This window comes from Orycteropus afer, unplaced genomic scaffold (assembly GCF_000298275.1).
Source record: "Orycteropus afer afer isolate SDZICR_OR568_19922 unplaced genomic scaffold, OryAfe1.0 scaffold00005, whole genome shotgun sequence".
Classification (NCBI taxonomy): domain Eukaryota; kingdom Metazoa; phylum Chordata; class Mammalia; order Tubulidentata; family Orycteropodidae; genus Orycteropus; species Orycteropus afer.
Genome location: NW_006921592.1, coordinates 9,706,657 through 9,730,971, shown reverse-complemented (window position 1 = coordinate 9,730,971; position 24,315 = coordinate 9,706,657). Strand labels below are relative to the sequence as shown.

The 24,315-nt window shown below is 41.6% G+C and overlaps 1 protein-coding gene across 1 annotated transcript in view; it reads left to right on the top strand.

Annotated features, from left to right (window-relative positions):
* Positions 1-24,315, top strand: part of PRUNE2 (prune homolog 2 with BCH domain) — a 362,578-nt gene that overhangs the window by 252,778 nt on the left and 85,485 nt on the right. The window contains 3 exon segments of the mRNA XM_042780613.1: positions 1,202-5,794; positions 6,131-8,978; positions 9,321-10,095. Of these exon segments, the coding sequence (XP_042636547.1) occupies positions 1,202-5,794; positions 6,131-8,978; positions 9,321-10,095 (8,216 nt within the window).

The following is a 24,315-nucleotide window of genomic DNA, read 5'->3' as shown; positions in this document are numbered from 1 at the left end:
GAATCTTGACTGCCTGAGTTCCAAACCTGGCTCCATCACTTTTTAGCTATGTGTTGTTGGATAATTATTTAACCTTTGGAGTCTTAGTTCCCTCAATGGTAAAATGGTGATAATACATCCCTACCTCATAATTTATGATGAAGATGAAATGAGGTAGGGCTTATAAGTTCTTGGCACTGTGTCTGGCACACAAGCCCCCATGACACAGTGGTTAGAGCACTTGGCTGCTAACTAAAACATGAGTCAGTTCTAACTCACCAGCCACTCTGTGAGAGAAACATGTGGCAGTCTGCTTCTGTAAAGATTTATAGCCTTGAAAACCCTGTGGGGCAGTAGTACTCTGTTTTACAGGGTCACTATGAGTCAGAATTGACAGCAAGGGAAATGGATTTCTTATTATTGTTACTATCTATACAAGCTCTATGGTTATTATTACTTCCACTAAACCTGTGGAGAATTTTTCAAAGGCCTATAGTGGCAAAATACCCCCAACATTTCCTAAAAACCATAAAGCCAAAGTCCGATGCTGGCCTCATACTGATGGTCCCAACTTCTCCTCTGCTTTCCAAGTCAGCTTTGGCTCCTACATTAATTAGTCTCTTCTGGGTTCCATGTCACTGCTCCCCATGGCACCAAGGGACAGCTTTGGCCTGAATGATGTTTGGAAAACTTTGCTTCTGGTAGTTTCTATCTCTTTCATCCTTTGCCTTCTGATGCTATCAGAGGATAAAGCTGGTTCTGTTAACTTGCTCCTAAAGAAAAGCCTTTCCTCAGACCCATTTTCCCTTATTTCAACACTTTTCCCCTAGCCTTGAAGGCAGTGAACCAGCAACCTTTCTGCTTTTTTGAAAACTTGAGTTTCAGTCTTGTTGGAAAATGATATATAATATTACACTGAGGAAAAAAATTAGATGCTTTTAAATTTCTTTCTCTTACCTTTCAGGAGCCAGCAAAATTGATTTTGAGTTAAATAAAAGATATCTTGAAAGGATTGGAGAAAGGGATGCTGTTATATTAAGTGATACTTTCCATGTTTTACATTATACAATTCTCAGTTGTTGGAGGGTTTTTTCTTTTCTTTTTTTTAAACAGATGGGCACATATTAATTTTTAATTGATTAATATAATCAATTTATTAAACCAATTGTAAAGAGCAAAGACAGCTTGAGTGCTCACCTGAACTCCTGTGCTTCCCTGACAGATTTGTTGTGAACTGGAAGAGTGTCAGAGCCCTTGCCTAGAACTGGAGCCCTTTGAGTGTGGCTGTGACGAGATCCTGGTGTACCAGCAGGAGAACCCTTCTGTGACTTGTGATCAAGTTGTTCTCCTTGTCAAGGAAGTCATCAATCGGAGGTGTCCAGAGATGGTCTCCAACAGCCGGACATCCTCCACTGAAGCTGTGGCAGGCAGCGCCCCACTCTCCCAGGGGTCTTCCGGGATTATGGAGTTGTATGGTTCTGACATAGAGCCACAGCCCAGCTCTGTGAATTTCATAGAAAATCCTCCAGACCTCAATGATTCTAACCAGGCTCAGGTGGATGTCAATGTAGACCTCGTGAGCCCAGATAGTGGGTTGGCCACCATTAGGAGCAGCCGTTCATCCAAGGAGAGCTCAGTTTTCCTCAGTGATGACAGTCCAGTGGGAGAAGGTGCTGGGCCTCACCACAGCCTCCTCCCAGGGTTTGAGTCATACAGCCCCATCCCTGAAGGGGCAGTAGCTGAGGAGCACACACGGTCTGGTGAACATGGTGAACACTTTGACCTCTTCAACTTTGATCCTGCACCTATGGTTTCTGGGCAGTCCCAGCCATCTTCCCATTCTGCTGACTTCTCCCCAGAAGATGACTTCTTCCCCAACAGTGATTCATCAGAAGGACAGCTCCCCACTGGGCCCAAAGGACTTGATGAGATAGGGATCAACATGTCTAGTTATTCATCCAGTTCACTTTTGTCAACAGCTGGCAAAGATAGCCTTGTGGAATTTGATGAGGAGTTTGTCCAGAGACAAGAAAGTCCCAGGGATAACTCTGAAAGAAATTTAAACTTGACAGATTTTGTGGGAGATGAATCTCTTTCACCAGAAAGATTAAAAAATATTGGAAAGAGAGTTCCACCAACACCTATGAATAGCTTTGTAGAAAGCTCACCATCCACTGAAGAACAAGCCCTACTCTTTCCAGAAGATATGACCCAAAATGCAATTGACACAGGCCACACAGGGCCATCTCAGTCCCATGCACGGTGCAGCAGCTGGTGGGGGAGTTTAGAAATTGACTCTAAAAATATTGCCAATGCATGGAGTTCCAGTGAACAGGAATCTGTCTTCCAGAGCCCTGAGTCATGGAAAGATCATAAACCAAACCCAGCTGATAGGAGAGCCTCTGATTCTGTATTTCAGCCAAAGAGTCTTGAATTCTCAAAATCAGGTACCTGGGAGTCTGAATTTGGCCAACCTGTATTGGGTAGCAGTGAGAATCAAGACCAAACTGAAGATAACTTGCAGTTTCAAAGCCTGCCCCCTGAGAAATCACGTTTGTCAAATACTTCTCAAGGAACAAACCACCTGATTGAAGACTTTGCTGCTTTGTGGCATTCTGATCGATCTCCCACAACAATGCCTGAGCCATGGAGAAACCCCACGGATGAAAGTGAACCAGTGCCTGTAGGTGCATACCCTGCCTGGAGTGCATTTGGTAAAGAAGGTGACACTACAGCCTTGAAAAGTACCTGGAATCTGCACCCAATGAGTGGTGAAACACCTTCCGTGATGGACCCACATGAGTGGGCCATGGCAAAAAGTGGATTCTCTTTTCCTTCAGAAAACCTAGTGAACAATCTGCTCAGTGATGCAAATAAAGAAGTAGCCCCAGAAATCTGGGGCAAGAAGAACAATGACTCCCCAGATAATTTCCTTGTATCTGGAAATCCCAGTTCTAATCTGGATCATGCATGGAATCATTCGAAGTCACCAAAGGAAGAACAGAATGGTTTAGTGGATCCTAAAATTAGAGGAAAGATGTATGAAAAGGTAGATTCTTGGAACCTTTTTGAGGAAAGTACCAAGAAAGGAGGATCAGACATTCTAGCTCCTTGGGAAGATTCTTTCTTATCATACAAGTGCTCCGATTATAGTGCATCCAACATCGGTGAAGATTCAGTGGCTTCCCCCTTAGATACCAACTACTCCACCTCTGATTCTTATACATCACCGACTTTTGCTGGAGATGAAAAAGAAACCGAAAACAAGCCATTTAATAAAGAAGAAGGTTTTGAGTCCAAAGATGCTAACTGTACTGCAGAGGAGGCCAAAATACCTCCTCAATCAGCAGAGGAGCCACCTAGAAATCGAATTAGTTCAGGTCCTGAGAACCTAGAAATGTGGGCCTCAACTCATGATGATAATAGTTCTGAAATAAATATCTCTCACAACCCAAATAAAGATTTCCTCCAGAATGAACAAACATATGATAAGAACATCTCTGTGGAGGATGATGTTGGCGACAGCAGCCAGTCTAGCTATGATGACCCCAGGATGATGCAGCTGTACAATGAAACTAACCGACAGCTCACACTCTTACACAGTAGCACCAACTCCCAGCAGGGGGCACCTGACAACCTTGATTTGTGGAACAGAGTGATTCTGGAGGACACACAGTCCACTGCAACAATCTCGGATATGGATAATGATTTGGACTGGGATGACTGCAGTGGGGGTGTGGCAATCCTCAGTGAAGGTCAAACACAAGGATATATTATTGAAGGTACTGAACTGGAAACCCGATTTCAAGTCAGACAACTAGAACCGTGGAGCATGGAGTATCCGGAAGCGAATCAGGTAGACTGGGAACTTCCTGCCTCTTCTGAGCCCAGCAAGGACACTGCTCCCAATGAATATCACATACTGAATGAAAAAAGTGGGCAGCTCATTGCAAACAACATTTGGGATTCTGTCATGAGAGATAATGATATGTCATCATTGATGTTACCCAGCCCATCACATATTACAGATTCAGAACAAAACAAATTGACTCCTGAAACTCCTGGCTCATCAGAAAAAGTTCAGGACAATTACATCCCAGATGTACTTGATGCCTCTAGAGCCAGTCAGTCAGAAGCACTTACAGCTGACCCTGACAACCAGGACATATGGAGGGAAAACTTGCAGGGTGATATAGCATCCTTGGCCTCCAGGCATGGGAACTCAGAGCATTTTTCACATTCAGATCTATGGGAAGGTCATAGCTATGGACAAAGTAGAAGTCAGAAGGAAGCCCTTGAAGCCACTGATAGAGTATGCATTGGTCAGGAGGAGGTGATAAGCTCTGAGGTGGACAGCACCTCAGGGAGTTCCAGAAAAGGGGAAGGTGGCCAGGAACTCTCTTCTCTAGTTGCATCTGAGCATCAAGAAATCTGCATGGAATTAGGCAAAATCCGGTCTCCTTCAGTCACTTACAGTCCTCAGACTGAGGAACTAGAGGAGATTTTAGAACATAAGAAAAGATCTTACAATCTGGATTCCTGTGATGTTCAAATAGGAATGTCTACAAACAACTTGCAGGCAAAAGATACCTATGAAAAGCACTTCCTGAACCACAGGAATTTGAGTGGGGCTACTGAAGTTTCAGGTAGGATGGATTTAACAGAAAATGTATCTTTATCTGAAATGGAGTTTGAAGAAACAGAGGAATGTAACATTCTGGAGCCTGAGAGAATGAATGAAGATTCACCTCATGAATTTCCCCAAAGCCTTGACATTTGTGATGGCCCTAAAGAGAATGATGTGCAGGTCAATTGCACAAGTTCTGAGATCACTAAGAATCTTGAAATTGAGAATACTGAAAACAGCCTTCCAGGAGCTAGTTCACCTGTAAATTGTGGCAAAGGTAGTATTTCTAGTGAGTATACACATTCAAGTGCATCAAGTCCAGATCTAAATGATTCTTCAGCAGCATTGCTTTCCTGGAATCACATACCCAATAGTGAGCATAAGAAAGAGAATCAAGATGGTTGGAGTGGGCGGAATTACCAAGAATCTGAAGCAAGTACCACTGATGGCCAAGTAGAAGTAATTTCTGAAATAAAAGACCTGGAGGAAAACCAAATGGAAGAGTCTGAAAAGAGCTTTGAGCACAAGGTGCCTAAATTTTTAGAGATTTGGAATTACTCAGTAGATGGGGATTCCTTATCCTCTTTATCCAGCCCCGAAACAGGCAAATATTCTGAATACTCAGGTACATATCAGGAAGGAAATCTTGTGGTTAGCCAGCAGGAGAAAAATAAACGTGACTTTCCTGAAGCTGTGCAGCTAGAAGATGCCAAGTCCATTTCAGCAAGCTCAAGCTCTGATGATGATCATGCAGAGGAGGAAGAGTCACTGGAGAAAGAGATCCATTTGGCCACTTACCCGGATGCTCAGAGTGAATCTAGAGCTTGGAACTCAATGAATGAATCTAATCAGTTATTAACCACAACTGATCTCAACATTCAGGAATGTTCTGAACATATAAACAGTTCAGAACCAGCAGAAAATGAGAGTAACTCAAACCCACTTTATGACAATCAACAAAGCAACTCTGGTCACTGGAATTTGTCACCACCATTAGATTCATTGGATAAATCTAATCAGTTCTTGGCCACAGCTGAGCCCAATGTTCAGGAATATTCTGAATATATAGGCATTTCTAAACCAGCAGAAATTGAGAATAACTCATACCCATTTTATGATGATCAACAAAGCAGCCCTGATCATTGGAATTTCTCACCAAAATTAGATTCACTAAATGAACCTAATAAGGTCTTGGCCATGACTGATGCCAACATTCATGAATGTTCTGAAAATGTAGGCAGTTTAGAGATGGCAGAGGATGCAAATAAGCCAAACTCATTCCACAATGATCAACAAAGCAGCCCTGATCAATGGAATTTCTCACCAAAATTAGATTCACTAAATGAACCTAATAAGTTCTTGACCACGAGTGATCCCAACATGCACGAATGTTCTGAATATGTAGGTAGTTCAGAGGTGCCAGAGGATGTGAATAAGTCAAACTCATTCCACGATGATCAACAAAGCAGCCTTGATCAATGGAATTTCTCACCAAAATTAGATTCACTAAATGAACCTAGTAAGTTATTGGCCACGAGTGATCCCAACATTCATGAATGTTCTGAATATGTAGGTAGTTCAGAGATGGCAGAGGATGCGAATAAGTCAAACTCATTCCACGATGATCAACAAAGAAGCCCTGATCAATGGAATTTCTCACCAAAATTAGATTCACTAAATGAACCTAATGAGCTCTTGTCCACGAGAGATCCCAACATTCATGAATGTTCTGAATATGTAGGTAGTTCAGAGATGGCAGGGGATGCGAATAAGTCAAACTTATTCCATGATGATCAACAAAGCAGCCCTGATCAATGGAATTTCTCACCAAAATTAGATTCACTAAATGAACCTAATAAGTTATTGGCCACAAGTGATCCCAACATTCAGGAATGTTCTGAATATGTAGGTAGCTCAGAGATGGCAGGGAATGTGAATAAGTCAAACTCATTCCATGATGATCAACAAAGCAGCCCTGATCAATGGAATTTCTCACCAAAATTAGATTCACTAAATGAACCTAATAAGTTCTTGTCCACGAGTGATCCCAACATTCATGAATGTTCTGAATATGTAGGCAGTTCAGAGCCAGCAGAAAATGAGAATAAGTCAAATCCATTCCATGATGATCAACAAAGCAGCCCTGATCACTGGAATTTCTCACAACTAAAGGAGACTCAAATACAGATTACTGCAGTGGACAGGGGAACAAAGTCTTCTCCAGAAGCAGTGAAGACAGGAGATGCTGCGTGGCACATATCTCCCCAAACTGAACCACAGACTGTGAATAATTCTAAATTGGAAATGCTTGGCTTCTCAGCTGAGAGTGTGGAGTGGTGGACTGCCTCTCCACAAGAAGGAAGATCAGTTGAGAAGGCATTTGAAAGGAAACTGTCAAACTCAAGTGATGTGTTAGAGATGAATTCTTCAGTCTACCAAAATGTGGATCCTTGGGGAGTACCCATTCATGGTGATATTGAATCCATGGAAACACATCGTACTAATCCTTTTGAGAATAACCATCAGTCCACCTTTCCGGAGAGTAATGGGAAGAACTCCCATGAGCTACTTTGGAACATTCAACCAAAAGAGCCAGACTCCAATACTGATGAGCTTAACCACCTGGAAATATTGGACCAAATTAAAGAAAAGGATTTGAGAGAGCAAATCTTTATATCTTCTGCTGGCAATGAACTTAGTTCTGGAACACATATCCAAGAGCAGTGTCAAGATGCCCTGCTGCCAGACAGAGATGAGTCAAACCCAAAATTTACAGGTGAAAATGAATGTGTTATATCTCATATTTCAAGTTTTGAATGTCAAGAAACAAACTGGTGGGAACAAGAAAAATCATACACCAGTGAAATGATAGATTCAAGCATTGCTTTAGAAAATGTCGCTGTTGTCAGTTCTCCTACTCAACTGATAAAGAAGTCAGGCTTAGGATGGAATGACTTTACCCCTAGTGAGGGCCCTCAAGGTATATTTGTTCCAGATATTTTACATGGCAATTTCCAAGAGGCTGGGCAGCTGGCCTCAGCTTCGCCTGACTTGTGGATGGATGCCAAACAGCCTTGCAGTTTGAAAGCAGATGGTGAGAATCCTGATATACTGACTCACTGTGACCACGATAGCAACTCGCAGGCTTCCAGCAGCCCTGATATATGTCATGATTATGAAGCAAAGCAGGAGACTGAGCACCATATCAGTGCTTGGATGGGACCTGAAGTGGAACCCAACGAGTTATATGTCACTGAACCAAAGATGGATGAAGAGCCCAGTGAGGAACCTAGGCAGGAATTTGTCCCATACAATTCAGGACTGTATTCTGAAAATGTCATTCCACTCCCTGCAGTCAGCAAACAAGCAAATAGAAGTGGTGTGTCTCAGCCTGTGTCTCATAAATTTTTTCTGGAACCTTCTCAAATAAATGATGAAAATAACACAGATTTAAAAGCATCAGAAATAGGAACCAGTTCAGATGTAGCACCAGTTTTAGGACCTTTTGACAGAACAATCCCAGTGATTGAAAATGCAGGAACCAGTATTTTTGTGACTCACCCAGAGCCAGCTCTGGATGGCAACTGCCACTGGGTATCAGAGGGCTCTGTTCCTGAAAGTCAGAGAGATGCAAGGGCCTTGCTTGACTATGAGCAACATTTTGCCACTGAGGATTCTGCCTCAGTTACTAACACTCTGCTCGTCTCAGACACAGGTTTGGATGTAAGTGAAGCTGCCTTTGACCACAGTTTCAGTGATGCCTCAGGTCTCAACACATCCACAGGAACAATAGATGATATGAGCAGATTGACACTGTCAGAGGGCAATCCTGAAACACCAATTGATGGGGATGCAGGGAAGCAAGATATCTGTTCATCCGAAGCATCGTGGGGTGATTTTGAATGTGATGTAATGGGCCAAAATATTGATGAAGACTTACTGAAAGAGCCGGATCACTTTCTCTATGGTGCTGACCCTCCCTTGGAGGGTCCCTTGGAGGAAGATGCCTTGAAGCAACCACTGGCACCATACACACCTCCCTTTGATTTGTCCTATCTCACAGAACCCACCCACGGTGCTGAGAAGACGGAGGAAGCTGCGTCTCCAGAGGATGAGTCTCTAGGGAGTGAAGTCACAGAGCTCTTGCTTTCTGCCCTGCCTGATGAAGGAGACAAGGAAAACCACACAGAGACCAAAGGCAGAGAGCCTGGACTCCAGCTGGTGGCGCTGCATATTCGTGAAGACTCTGAGTCCCTTTCTTTGCCTGTCAGAGGCTCAAACGTGGAGTCCTCCCCGTCCAACGATGTTGACTGGGATGCAGAAACAGATCATTCTTATTCACCAGTAGGTGGAGACATAGAATCACCAAATGGTAAGAAATGTCTCTCTCTACCTACCCCAAAAAACTGCTCCCTTAATTGAACTCACTCAGCTAGTGTATTTGTAAGATACCTCTTCCTACCCATGTGGGTGGACAGGAACTTAACCGTATCCACAATACATGCTTAACCAGGTCCTCAGTAACAACAATAATCTCTAATGCATGGAGGACAATTAGCCCTGGCAGTGCATGAGAAAATTAAACCACTCTATAAGAGAAAACTATTTCTTAAAATATCTTTTTTTTAGACAGATAGTTTGCACAGATCACAAATCATATAATGTGTTCATTAAAACTTGTTCTCCCCTTTTCACCTTCATCTTCCACTTCCAGGTTCCAATAAGGAACTGTTAGATGCGAAAGATGAAAAAACAATTCCTACCGAAGACCTTGAGCAATTAAAATACACGGACCAAAAATGCACAAAGAATGAAGATCATCATACACTACACATGGATTACATACTAGTAAACCATGAAGAACATTTGCCTCGGAAGTCAGAGGCCTGTGAAGCAAGAGAAAGCACATTTGAATTAGAAGAATCTCACAAAAGTTCTGAAGAAATGGGGCTGCCAGGAACTCATTTAGCAAATTTCCCAGACACACTGAAGTCGGCCTCCTTGAATGAAAGAAAAGACCATTCTACAGAGAGAGTGGTTTCTAAAGTCGATAAGAGATCTCCTGAAAGCCCTGAGCAAGACCAAGGTTGGATGGTCTTGGGACACAATGAAGTTAGTGATCCAACATTGGAAGAAGGTTCAAGTCAGCCAGAAGCCAGGATCTCAGGGTCTGGATGGTCTGCCGAGGCAATGGAGGCAGGCTTAGACCCCAGCCCATGCAAGGGTTACCTGATGCAGGTTCTGGGAGAAGTGAAGCCTCTAGAATCTTTAGCATTAGAGGAAACCTCTGATCTGAGCAGCCAATCAAGGAAGAACAAGAGCCGAGGCAGGGCTGGGCCAGATGCTGTTATGTTGCAGGCTGTTGCCCGTGACAATGAATGGGAAATGCTTTCACCACAGCCTTCTCAGAAAAACATGATCCCTGAAGCGGAAATGGAGGAGGAGACCGAGTTCCTTGAGCCTAGAACAAGGAAACCAAGACCAAACGGGTAAGCAAAAAGCTAGATTTATATTTTCCTGAAATCATTTTACTTAGAAACTGAAAAAAAAAAACCCAAAAGATTATGGCATACGTAGAATACCTAGATGATAGGAGCTTTGCTTATATTCGTTGGGCAAAACACACTATCAGCAAAAGCAACTTCTTGATAACCATGATGATTTATGTCCGTTTTCAGCCAAAAAAAAAAAAAAAAACCCTTTCTATTTCTATTCAGATTCTCATACCCACCCTTCTATCCTTCTATGCCCATCTACTCTTTTTTCTTACTGTTATTACTAGTAAATAGGCAGTTAAAATCGGGAGGGGAGGAGAGTACTACCATTTATTCCACATCTACTATGTGCAAGGCAATTTGTACACTTTATCTCGTTTAATCCTCACCCTGGTTTAATCCTCAACCCTGAAGTGGTAGGTATTATTATCTTCATTTTACATATGCTGGGGAGGGAAGTGGGGGTGATTTGAGCCTCTGAAAGGTTCTATAACTTGCTTATGATGAAGTAACCAGAGCGAACACTCCGGGATTCAAAACGTTACACCTCTGAAGCGTGCACTTTTTCAGTCTGGCACACTGTTACCCATACATAGAAGGCTCTTCTGGTTTTATGAAAAGATCTTACTTTTACAAGTGCAGTTCCTGAACTGCAAACGATTAACACACTTGGCTGCTAACTTAAAGGTTGGAGGTTGGGGTGCCTTAGAAGAAATGCCTAGTGATCTACTTTTGAAAAATCAGCCATTGAAATCCCTATGAAGCACAGTTCTACTCTGCTCATGTGGGGCTGCCCTGAGTCAGAATTAACTTGACAGTAACTGGTTTTACTTACTAATAGACATAAGAAGACTCCAAAACCAAACTAGTTACCTTCAAGTGAATTCTGACTCCTGGCTATACCGTGTGTGTCACAGTAGAACTTTGCTCAGTGGGGTTTTCATGGCTGTGACCTTCTGGAATCAAATCACCCCACCTTGCTTCTGGGGCCCCTCTAGGTAGATTTGAAACACCAATCTTTCAGTTAGTGGCAAAGCGCTTGGCCAGTTGCACCGCCCAGGGACTTCAGTATTATTTGCAGGGAACAGAATGTATTCTTGCCTTCATAGTTCGAGTTTTGCTAAAACTCTTTGGAGCCCTTCATTTCTCCTCAGTTGCCTTTTAAGACACTTCTTCTAGAGCCAGAGGTTAAAAAAAAAAAAAAAAAAAGGCTAACTCTGAAAAGGAACTTAAGGGAAGGGAAATAAATAATTTTTAGATTGGAAACGATATCTCCTTCCTCCTCATATTGTGTATAAATGACTGTGAGTCAAGAAATCTGAATTCCAGTTTAGCTCTCCCATTAGGATTAAGCTCAAGCTTAAGTATCATTTGTAAAATTAGTGGGTAGAGCTAAAGGAGTTCAAGTCGTCCTTTAGTATTAAATTCTATGAACTTAATTTGTGTGTAAGTAGGATGTGTCCAGGATAGCCTTGGCATTCACAAATTACATTTCTGGATAAAAGGAACAAAGAAAAGAAGCAGGAATATATTGAGGATTAGTAGAGTGGCCTAAGGAGTTAAACGCTCTACCATATTCAAGTGCAGCTTCATAAATCCAGCCTTTTTCTGTTGGCTTAATCTTTCTTTCTTCCTGTCAAGCTATTTCCTTCCAGAGAGACCCCAGATCTGTTATCAGAAAGAAAGCAGCAGATGGATCCCAGTAGCCCTGCTGGCATTGTTATAGATTGAGCTCAGAACTCAGACAGCCTTGAGTTGGCTGAGCCATTGTTTGGCTTCTTGTCTACTTTTTGCACATGTCCCTGATATCCAACAGACGTCAATGTTCAATTGTGCCACTAACACCTTTTCTTTCAATAAAATTGCTTTGCTCATTCTGTTTTGCTCAGCCTCTGCAGTCATAAAACCTTTCCCACACTGGAGGGAGAAGGGAAGTTAAAACTTTCCTCCTGGTATTTGCCATAACAGTAATTTGTCAAATAAATAATTTTCTCTTAATGCATTTGAAAGCTTCCTTCTGTGTAAGATTCTTAGCTAAATTTGAGGAGGATGCAGGTTGCCTAAAATAGTGGTTTTCAAACCGGGGTCTCCAGACTAGCAGTATCAACATCACCTGGACACTTATTTGAAATGCATATTCTCAGAAAATCTGGCATAGGGCCCAGCAATATGTGTTTTTAATTCCTCAAGGTGACTCAGATGCATGCTAAAGTTTGAGGACCATTGGTCTAAAGTATACTCCCCACCCTCTAGGAGTGCATAGTTTAATTAGGGAGTTACGACAAAAGTGGGAAGGTGGAAGATAATGTAAAATTTAAACCAAGACAGTTAATGACTAATGCCACTTTAACTATTAGCCAGCTGTTGTCGAGCTGATGCTAACTCATGGTGACCCTAAGTGTTTCTAACTTTCATATAGTTTTCAATGGCTGATTTTTCAGAACTAGATCATCAGGACTTTTTTGGGGTACCTCCAGGTAGAACCTCCAACCTTTGGGTTAGCAGCAAAATACATTAACAGCTTACACCACCCAGGGCTTCTCCCTTTACTACTGCTTATTGAGTTTCACTGTGTCTGGGCTATTCAGCTATTCATTTCATTGATTCCTCCCAGAGAGCCAATGAGGTAGGTGATAGTGTAGTTCTCATTTTATAGATGAAGACATTGAGCTTTAGAGGAGTTTAAATAACTTACAAAAGGGCAGAAATAGTATTTGAATCAAGATCAGGCAAACTGAAAGGACACTGACCGAGACCATGGGAATTTTCCAGCCCAGATTGTCTAGACCAAAGCCCTGGACAAAAGGAGAAAAGGGACTCCAGTTTAAGTATGACTAGCTACAATTCCAAGCATTTACTCTGGTCTATGGACAGTACCAAGCACACTACATACCCATCTCACTTTACGTTGTCAACTGTCTGAGGTCATAATTATCTAAATGAGGAAACTAACGTCAGTCCTCAGAAAGGTTGGATCACTTGCTCTGGATTATTGGTAGAAAGTGGAGAAACAGCCACTTCAGCTTGAATCTCTGACTCCAGAGTGTGCATTATGGAGGAGGTACCGGGGATGGCTTCTCCATCATACACAGGAGGCACAGGGCCCAGGGTCCATGATACTTTCAGAACTCCCCAACTATGATATTTATGAATATTGTAATTGTCTTTCTACTATGGAAGTCTTAGAATAAAACTTTGAGCATTTTTTATGAAGGCAAAAGTGTCTAGGACCCACAAAAGTTATACTGAGACCTTAAGAGATATAATTAGTGATGGGATTAAAAGGAAGTCATAACTAGGAAAGGCAAAAGCAGGGTGAAAGGAGTTAAGATGAAAGAAATTGTAGAGGCATTATTATGAAAATAATCATCAAGGAAATGTGATACGATAGTCATTATTTTCTAAACCAGAAATGTGGAAACATCTTCTAATACATAATCTGATGATAGAACAGAATATCCAAAATCAAGACCATCCTGAAAAAAGAAATTATGATGTGGTCTTTGTAAGTAGAAGCAGGCTTCATATACAGGCATTATAACACACCAGTGACAAACCAGCTTGTTGCCCTGCCTCCACCCAACCCCTCCTCATCTCAGCCCCCAAGCTGTTTTGAAAGCAGCAAGGCCTCATTTTCAAAACCTGAGAAAGCATCAGAAAGATGTCTTTTTCTCCTGGTATTTCACCTATTGACTCTTGTTCACAAAATGCACAGCAAGTGCTGGGAGACAACCTCCTCCCCTTAGATTTTCAGCACTCCATTCTGGTTCCACAGGGTAAACCTTCCCAGAGGCCTTTGCCCACACCTTGGTCATCCTCCACAAAGGATGGCACACCAAGTGCCTGAGCCAGTGATGGATGTTTCTGATCTTTCCCTCATGGTCGCAGAGAAAACCCGTGGAGTAATCTGCAGCACACAAAACTTTCTTGAGATGAAAAACCACTTAGATGTTGATTTTAAAGAAGTCATGGTTGCGAGAGTGTCTTTGAAAAAAAAAAAGAGTAATTTGGTTATATTCAAAAACCTGACTATATCCTAAGCAAGTATGGAACCACTAACACATCTAAATTCATCATGTGAAATATACAAAAATGTGACAATCTGTGTACAAATATATTGGCTTTCTGTGTGTGTGGGGAAAGGAAAATAGGTGTGCAGGACAATGAAAGAAAACAATTTCCAAAGTACCCATTGCCATCAAGTCAATTCTGACTCATGGTGACCTCACCTTTTACAGGGTAGAACTGGCCCCTAGCACTTTCTTAGCTGGTAATCTTTGCAGAAGCAGATTGCTAGCCTTTGATCTGTAGTGCACTGTGTAGATTCAAACGATCAACCTTCAGGTGAGTAGTCAAGTGCATGTTGATTATGCCTCCCAGGAAACTCCTGAAAATATTTCTGCAATATTGTGGAGATATTTGCAGTAGCATGGGCAAGGGGTGGGGAGGGGAGCAGGGAAGTGGAGTCATTTCATAAGTACCCTTGAAACAGTATGTAGAGGTAACTTGACCCTCATATTTGTGTACCTTTTTAAAAAATTGTATTTATTTTGTTGCTCTTGGTGAGAACATATGCAGCAAAACATATACCAATTCAATTATTTCAACCTGTACCATTTAGTGACATTGATTCCAGTCTTCGAATTGTGCAACCATTCTTACCCTGCTTTTCTCAGTTGTTCCTCTCCATTAACATCAATCCACTGTCCTTTAAAGTTCCTGTCTCATCTTTCAAGTTGCTTTTGTCAATTTGATCCCATATAGATAGTTCTTATAAAAGTATAATGTTCAAAGCAGACATTGTTTTACTAGTTAAGCTAAACTGTACTGTTGTTTAGTTTTAAGATTTCAGGGGAATATTTTTAGTTTACGGTTTAAAGATGATCTCAGGGCAATAGTTTTAGGGGTTCATCTAACCCACTGCCACTGAGTTAATTCTGACTCTCAGTGACCCTGTAGGATAGAGTGGAACTGTTGCATAGGGTTTCCAAGGTTAGTCATTCAGTGCTAACTTCCCCCATATTGTGTATTGCCTTTCTCTTCACTGTTATTAACATATGTCTTTTATGTAGTTAAAGGAGCCCTGGTGGTGCAGTGCCTAAGGCAGTTGACTGCTAATTAGAATATTGGTGATTCAAACCCACTAGCCACTCCGCAGAAGGAAGATGAAGCAATCTACTTCCGTAAAGATTCACTGCTTTGGAAACCCGGGGAGTTGCTATGAATTGGAATTGACTCAATGGCAGTAGGTTTAGTTTTGGGTGTTTTTTTTTTTTTTTTTTTGGCTTTCTATCTAGTTAGTAATTTTCCTAGTTCTGGCTATTTTGTTTGGCTGTATCCCATGGCCCAGGAACTTCGGTGGTGCGGTGGTCAAAGCATTTGGCTGGTAATCAAAAGGTCGGAGGTTCAAACCTACCAGCTGCTCTGCATGAGAAAGATGAGGCCATCTGCTTCCATAAAGATTATAGCCTCAGAAACCCTATGAGGATGTTCTACTCTGTCCTACAAGGTCTCTATGATTTGGAATCAACTTGATAGCAGTGGATTTGGATTTGGTTTTGGTATCCCACTGATGTACCATAAACTACAGGGTTTCCTTGTTTATTCATTGTTTTGTGGCTTTGCCTTGAGCCAAACCTCAAGAACTAAAATTGGCACTGATTTTACGATAATCTATTTTTATAAGTATATTTGATTATTTGGTATAATAGTGTTTGGTGAACTGGTAGTGATAGTTCAGTATTAGAAACGCCCTTTAAATTTTCCCTTAAATAATTCAGGACTTAGCCTTCTTTTTTTTTAGTGTCCACCCCAGTTTCCTCAGCCCCTGCACTTCTGTCCAGTTCTACCCAGAGAAGACTTTCAATAAGTACTTGCTGATTAACAAATATTTCATTTGGTTTAGTCAATCACCATTTCAAAGAGATAAGGCAAGTTTTATTATCTTCATTTCCCTGAAGAATGAGTGGACTCAGTAAGTGAACTGCTTGATGTCATCTAGAACTGAGAAAGCAGTGAAGTTGAAGCTGAACTTCATGTCTTCTCATTTCGAGGCAGAGCTTGTCAATAGGGCATAACTGCCGCAAAAATCTTTTGTCTTGAATCTCTTCTATTTGTAGTGCCTATTAGCTGCCACAGACTTGGGACCTCAGCTTTTAGCAACCCCATGCACAAAAAGAGTAAAACCCCGCCCAATCCAGTGCCATCCCTATGATCAGTTGCGGATCGGACCATTGAGATCCGCTGGGTTTTCACTGGCTGATTCCTGGCAATAGGTGGCCAGTCCTTTCTTCTGAGTCCATCTTAGTCTGTAAGTGTGACTGAAACCTGCTCAACATCAAAGCAACCCACAAGCCTCCACTGATAGGTGATGCTGCACAAGAGGCACATTGGCCTGAAATTGAACTCAGGTCTCTTGCATGGAAGGCAAGAATTCTACCACTGGAAATACAAATGGTTGATCTTTTTATTCCAGTTTTCCCCTTGAAAGGCATAACATTTAATAGGCAAAATTCTCAATAAGATATTTGGAGAGTAATTGAGCTAGAACTCTGTCTCTGACTTTTCAGACTATCATGTGACCCACTGAGCTCTGTTGATGTCTGAAGACATATTTCCCACCACAGCAAATTCATGGTATCTATTGCCGGTGGCATGTGGGGTCACTGAGTGGCTGGAGACCAGAGGAAGGCAAGAGAATCAAAGCCCTTCAAAGTTCATTTGAATTATCTAATATATAGAGATGGTGTTTTGTGGTGAGGGATTTTACAGCAAGAGAAAGCCATGTGTGATTTGCCAACATGAGTCAGCACAACTCAGCTGTCACGTGGGAGGAACACCCACATCTAAACCCATGTGTGTTGTGTTGGCCTCTAGTTTGAAGAAAAATCCAAGGTGCCTCCCCTGCTGGAACTTTGAAATGTCAAAACCAATGACATAGCTTTCTTCAGAAAAAAAAAAAAAAAAAAAAGATTGCCATGAAAATTGGGGGTAATTCAGAAGGACAACAAGTAGTCATGGTTTTTGAAAGCAGGATATATCAGTATATCAGTCAGGGACCCTGCAGGAAAGAGATGGGACATCCAAATTAGGATAATTTGAGAAGTATTTAATGAAGGGAGTATTTGTAGAGATGGAGGCAAAATGTGAGGAATCCCAGGAATACCTAAAAAAACACACCCATTGCAGTTGAGTGTGACTCATAAGGGCCCTGTAGTTCTACAGAGTAGAACTGCCCCACAGGATTTCCAAGGCTGAGCTCTGGTAGCATAGTGCCTAAGGCACTTGACTGCTAACCAGAATGCTGGTGGTTCAAACCCACTAGCTACTGCTTGGAAGGAACTTTGGGAATCTACTTCCATACTGATACCACCCTGGGAACCAAAGGAGGGGTCGCTATGTGTTGGGGCTGACTCGATGGCACATAACAACAACAACAATCTTTATGGAAGCAGATTGCTCCTATGGAGTGGCTGAAGAGTTTGAACTGCTGACCTTTTGGTTAGCAGCCAAGTACTTAACTACTGCACCACTAGGGCTCCTTAGTAGCAGTATAGCTGTTGTTATTCCTAGGCCTGGTGGGGAGGGAAGAGAGTGATTACCATAACCAAAAGGAGACAATGGTGGAAAGAGTACCATCTTGAGAGGAGCTATAATCTACAGTTCAGGGTCACAGACAACCTGAGGCAGCCCCACAGGGAGGGAGCCAGGTGATGCATATCACCCTCTCTCTTTCCTCCCTCTGGTCTCCCACGAAGGGTCCTCATTAGTCAAAACCAAATGGAAGAAGGAACCAGCACAGAAAGCAAGGTGGTGAAACTAGGAGAGTGCCTAAAGAGGCAAACAGAATTTATTTAACACAGATGGATTAACTGGAGAAAGTTAGCTTCTGAAGTGTCCTGAGATATATTAATGCAACACACATACACACACAAATTGCTGTGGAGTCAACTCCAACTCATGTGCTCCATGGGGTTTTCAGTGGTTGATTATTCAGGAATAGCTTGCCACGTCTTTCTTCCAAGGCACTTCTGGGTGGGATCAAATCTCCAACCTTCTGATTAGAGGCCAAGTACATTAACTGTTCATGCCACCTAGGGACTCCATATTAATGTACAAGATTAGTTAGTTATTCCTCCATATATTGGAGGGTCTGTTTCCAAGTTCTGTGTGAGAACTTAAAGTAAGACTTCTCAAAAAGTTACTCCAGGATTGGGTCAACCTTTTTAGAAAAGTAAGGAATACCAGTGAAAGAAATTAAGGCTCTGTCCTCGCTCCATCTGACTACTGCTTAAGGGATGTGGTCACTTTTAACTGTCAGCATAAGAAAACACTGTTTTAAGGGACAAAACTATGATAATTTCTTAGCCACAGCAAACACCCTGAGGGAGTGAGTCACTGGGCCTACAGGCTCAGGATCATGGTCCTGATCATGAGGACATCAAGTTCAAATGGCATAACATAATACCCAAAACATCCTACTTTGGTGGGTTGCAACTGGGCTCTTAAAAGCTTGCGAGTGGCTATATAAGATGCAGCTATTGGTCCCTCCTCATACAGATCAAAGAACAGTGAAGAAAATCAAAGACACATGGAAACAATTAGTCCAAGGAACTAGTAGACCATGGGAACCTCAGCCTACAGGACCCTGTGACAAGAAGAATTAGATGGTGCTCAGCTATCACTGCTTACCACTTGGAACAGGATCAAAATTGTAGATCCTGATAGAGTGAGAGAAAAATGTGGCACAAAACTCAAAACTGTAAAAAAAAAAAAAAGACCAGTCTTACTGGTCTGATAGAGACTGATAAAATCCCTGAAACTATGGCCTCTAGTCACCAATGGGGCTTGGAATTGAACTCACTTTGTGGCTTAACTTCCAGCCACACAATAGACAGGGCTACAAGGTAAACAATTACACCAAGGAAGTGCACTTCTTAGAACAATCAACCATGGGAGATCAGAAGGACAGTATTTGAGCAAGGAAAAAGCTCAGGAGGCAGGAATGCATAGCAAAGAAGGACATAGGGAAAAGGTAACCAGAGAGAAGAAGTGAAAAGAGAGTTGTTACATTGTGGGGATTACAATCCAAGTCATGAAATAAAATGTGTATGAACTGTTCAATGGAAAATGAATTTTTTCTGTAAACCTTCACCCAAATCATAATAACAAGTTAAAAGAAAAGAAAAGAAAGTACTGTTCTAGGTAATTACCAGGGAGAAAAATGATAAATTCACTTCCATAGACTATCTCAAAATACTGATCTGGAGAATCAGAAATTACAGAGGATGCAATGAAAAATATGCTGTCCTTTTCACCTGGGAGAGAAGCACCTCTCTAATGAGCTAACACTTCACATAGACAATATGTCCATTTTTTTTCAGCCTTACCCTTGGGCAGAGACATTCCCAGGATACAGCCAGCTCTATTTCCTCCCAGTGATGTCCTGCTTTTCTTGGCTTTGGGAAATTCTCTCACGCTTTTGTTGAGCCTCTGCCAGCCAATGACCGTGTAGAATCACATCTTGTTGGTACCACCCTGGACTCCACCATAGCTGAAAGATATATGGTAGATAAGAAATTATTTCATATCTGCTTATAATTCTCACAATCTGTAGACCTTCAGTATAAATAAATACCTCTCTATAAAAAATTATTCTTCTTCTCCTTTCTCTACTACCCTCCCCATTACCCACAACAGCCATGGGGAGTCATTAAATACCTGCTATTTTAAGAGTAAGAGCTAACATTTCTTATGCATTTACCATGGTCAGATTCTCTGCTAAGTAATTTGTTTTTCCTGGTTCATTAGGATTAGGTCAATTGGAGGTTACATAAAAGTGTCTTATAATTTAATCTTCATTCCACCTAGTCTCCCCCTACTCCATTCCCTAAAAGAAAAAAAAAAAAAATGTAAAATGGGATTTCTAACAACCCGGCTCTAAGGATGGTGTCTCATCATTTTTCATATTGATATTTTGCCTGGTTATGACCAGAAGGCTTTAATTAATATTTCACTGGCTTTAACCATATCAAGCATTTCTGTTGGCATTTTTAGAATTAATAATAGTAATACTCACTAAAGGAAAAGGTTAGTAGTCCTAACCCACGCAGTAGCTCCACAGATCTGCTTGCATAACTATTACAGTCAAGAAAACTCTATGGGGCAATTCTACTCTGTCATGCAGAGTCAGTATGAGTCAGAATCTTCTGAACAGCACCCAACAGTAGTAGCTAACACTTATTGAGGGTTTATTCTGCCCCAAGGAGCTCTGGTGGCATAGTGGTTAAAGCATTGGCTGCTAACCAAATGGTCAGCGGTTAGAACACACCAGCAGATTGGTGAGAACTTGCGTAGAGATTACAATCTTGGAAACCCTTCCGGGAAGTTCTACTTTGGCTAGTAGGGTTGCTCTGAGTTAGAATCTACCGGAATACCAATCTGGTATTCTGCCTCAGTCACTCTGGAAACATATGCAATGGTACAACAACTTACAGTAGCATTCTTATCATCCATTTTATGAGTGATCAATCTGATACACAGAGAGGTTAAGTAAGTCCAAACCTGCTAATAAGTGCTGGAAGGCAGATTCAAACTCTCAAGTCCACTTGCTTAACCCCCACGCATCTCTCCATCCCAATAGCATTCCAACATGTGGGTCTTGAGCAAACATCCTAACTTTCTCTATAACCTCCAATTGACTTCTATATGTGCCCTCCAGTGCTTTGAGTCCACTTTTACTGTAGTCTTAAATACTGTCCATTAAATGAAAACGTTACACTGTGTTTTATGTAGCTGGTTGTGAAGCTACAGGATTTTTGTTCTTTTAAAGAGGTGTCATGGGGACCACATTCCTTACAATGTGCTTTGAGCCCATTCACGTCCAATTTCACTTAGGAACAACAGCGGTGACAATTTTTCTGAGCAGACGTAAAAATCAAGGGACACGTTTTAACCCTACAGACTGGGCGAAAGAATATTTTATATTCCCAAACTCCTCACAGCACCAGCTCCGGTAGCCAGCTGAGCAGCTGTGGCGGCTGGTACACTCGGCGGTTCTGGGAGGCAGGTGATCATCCTTATTTAGATGTGTTAGTGATCACGTGACCAGAAAATGGAGGCGAATCCGGATTCCCAGTTAACTGCTCCAGAAGGGAGATAGATGCTGAGCAGCCTCCTGCTAGCAAGCTTCCTCTCCCGTCAGAAGGTAGGTGGGTCGTGGTGCGGCTTTAGGGGGGTGGGGGAGGGGAAGACAGGCGATAGTGGTGTTCTGGCAAACTAGCTTATTGCGGCTGAGAAGTTAGAGGGGAGGAAAAAGGGGGGCAGAGGATGCCGAGCCCTATCCAGCCCTAGCAAGTGACAGCTGGCAGCTGCGTTTCATTCTGTGTCAACTCTACTGGAAAGGCTTGTGCCCCTCCTCCATCTTATCCCTCCACCACCTTTCCTTGGTGATCAGGTAATACAGGAGACCCTGAGTAGCTAGCCTTATCCCTGTAACGATTTTGGTGCCTTTTATTTGTGATTAAAGTAGAGATGAAAAAATCCAAGTGTCAGGTTTGAAATCATTTAGGACTATTACCTAGTGAGTATTGTAATGTCTATTTGGATTATTTGCCCTGGTAGAGGGGTATTTTTATTTTTTCTATTATTCCTAATAGCTACCAAAGCTAGTGACATATACATTTCTTTATCTCTAATGAGTCTGGTAATGTTTAAATATTACCTAAGTTCTAAGGGTCAGAAATAGGTCACCCTAAAAAGTGGGCTTATGTTACTTTTCATTATCATTTCAAAAATCAAGAGACAGAATAGTCTACTCATACAATATCAATGTTTCACTGAGAAACTAAGTTATGTGAGGAACTCAAAAAATGATCACCTGGTCAAGTTCAACCACAAAGTACATAGGATATTAAATTCTTTGGTGGAAACTAGAAAACAAAACTGGACTCCTACCTAGCAGAAATAATTTAAGAGATCAGAAAACTGGTCGTGGTGATTTGAGGGAGGGAGGCATAATTTCCATAAACTGCTCTCTTTCTTTGATATGAACTCTGACATGGCTTCAATCTTACGTAAACTGTTATGTGAACACAGATTCCAGGCCCTTTTCCAACCAGATGGCTGCCCCAAACCCTTCCTATGGAGGAAAAGGAAAGCTGCCCCTGAATGAGACTATTTAAAAATGTACATTTGATGAAAGCTTTCTTAGAATCATACTTGATAATTTGCACAGAATACTAAAACCTGGAATGATTATATTAAAATGACTAGTGATTAAAAATGGGGCTCTTGAATTTCTTATAACTGAGAAGCAAGCCCTCTTATCTGACAGGAGAAAAACTGCCTTTATGGAAATGCCTCTATTAGCAAATAAACTATGTTAAGGACAGTGAAAGCTCTGTAGTTTAAAATGGTTTGGACTTTGTTCTGTCCTTCAAAGACAGAGAAAGACCAAGATGAGACTGTTGTCTTTTGCAGTTAGCAGCACATGAGCATTTAGTTTTGTAATGCAAAGTTATCGTTTATATTCTTAATAAGGGCAAATGCCTCATAGGTGCTTAAGGATAATGAGCCAGATTCTCTTTTCTTATTAACAAGAAACCAAATTAACTTCTTCCAAATGGTTAGGGCTCTCTTTGGTACATCCAGTGAACTCCCATTTGCATTCTATTTGGCTTTTCATTCATAAGTGGCTTTGTACTCCTGGAAGTAATTCTATCTTATTAAACAACCAGAGTTGTTTATTGATCTTTATACTTCATGTTGTTGTTGTTGTTATGTGCTGTCAAGTCGGACCCGACTCATAGCGACCCCTCCTTGGGTTTCCGAGGTGGTATCACTATGGAAGTAGATTGCCCCATCTTCCTTCCGAGGAGTGGCTGGTGGGTTTGAACCGCCATCCTTGTGGTTAGCAGTCAAGTGCCTTAGGCACTACACTACCACTTCATACTTCCTAGCTATCTAGAAGGAGCTCTGGTAGCATAGCATCTCGCTATGAGTTGGGTCTGACTTGATGGCACACAACAACAGCTATATAGAAGACATGGTGTGCAATTTACACATGGGTTCAGATACTCAGTATAGGTTAAGATGCTTGATTTCTCTTTGTTTGACATGCAGAGATTTTGCAGACAAGTTTCTGCTAGCACTTTAGTTGGGTTTGGGATAGTTTCTCAACCAATTCAGCTTAATGGTGCAGTTAAGGGAAAGGAGATGGGGATAGAACGGTAAGAGGGTAAAGTAACAGAGGATGTATTCTGTCCCTGGTATCTTGTCTGCATCAGAGTTAACAAAGAACAATTTGGGTGTAGCTCCTTCTGGTTTAATAATGGCAGGGATGCTGGGGGTACTGGTGGATAGGTGTCCTAAGGGGCATAGGGGAACACAGGAGTGGATGCCCTCTGTCTGAGTATCATATCCTATTTGAGGACTCCATCACACTCTTTTGATAATTGCTTGATTCTCTGTATTGTTCTCGCATCTCAAATTTCAGGTGTTAAAGTAATAAAAGCTAAAATAAATCTTAGACTTTATTTTGATTCCATTCTTTAGTTTATAATCAGGAAAATGAGCCCTAGTTAGAGAGAATGACTGGTTAAAATCACACAGTCATGGTAGAGCTGGGGTCAGAACCCAGGTGTCCTAGCTCTTGCTCTTATGCTATTTCTTCTCACCCCAGGGCCTTAATAAAATCTTGTCCATGTATTTAAATTTATCAGACTTCTTTTTTTTTTTTAAGTACCACTTTTTTATTTTAAGGATAAGGTGCCATTTTTTCTAATTCCTATACAACCCATAGACTCATACATTTTGGGGGAAATTGAAACTGAATTGCACTCTCAGAACTTGTACATTCATTGTGAACAAGTCCCTAACCCCAAGGGCTGTACATGGTACAAACATAAGTAAGATGCAGTCTCTTACCTCAATCTAGTGAGGAGGAGGGGGTAAAGCAATATCTGTCAAAGGGTAAAGTAAAATCAATTCGATAGAGGTATAAATGAGGGGCTCTGGGGCTCAAATGGGAGTCTTCTTTCTTTTCCTGTATCATAGAGCAAAAAATACAGGAATCGTGGATGAGGTGGATTAAATAAATAGGGGGAAAAGATAAAAGCTGGAACAATCCAATGTTGTTGTTGTTGTTGTTATGTGCCGTCGAGTCGGCCCCGACTCATAGCGACCCCTCCTTGGGTTTCCGAGGCAGTATCACTA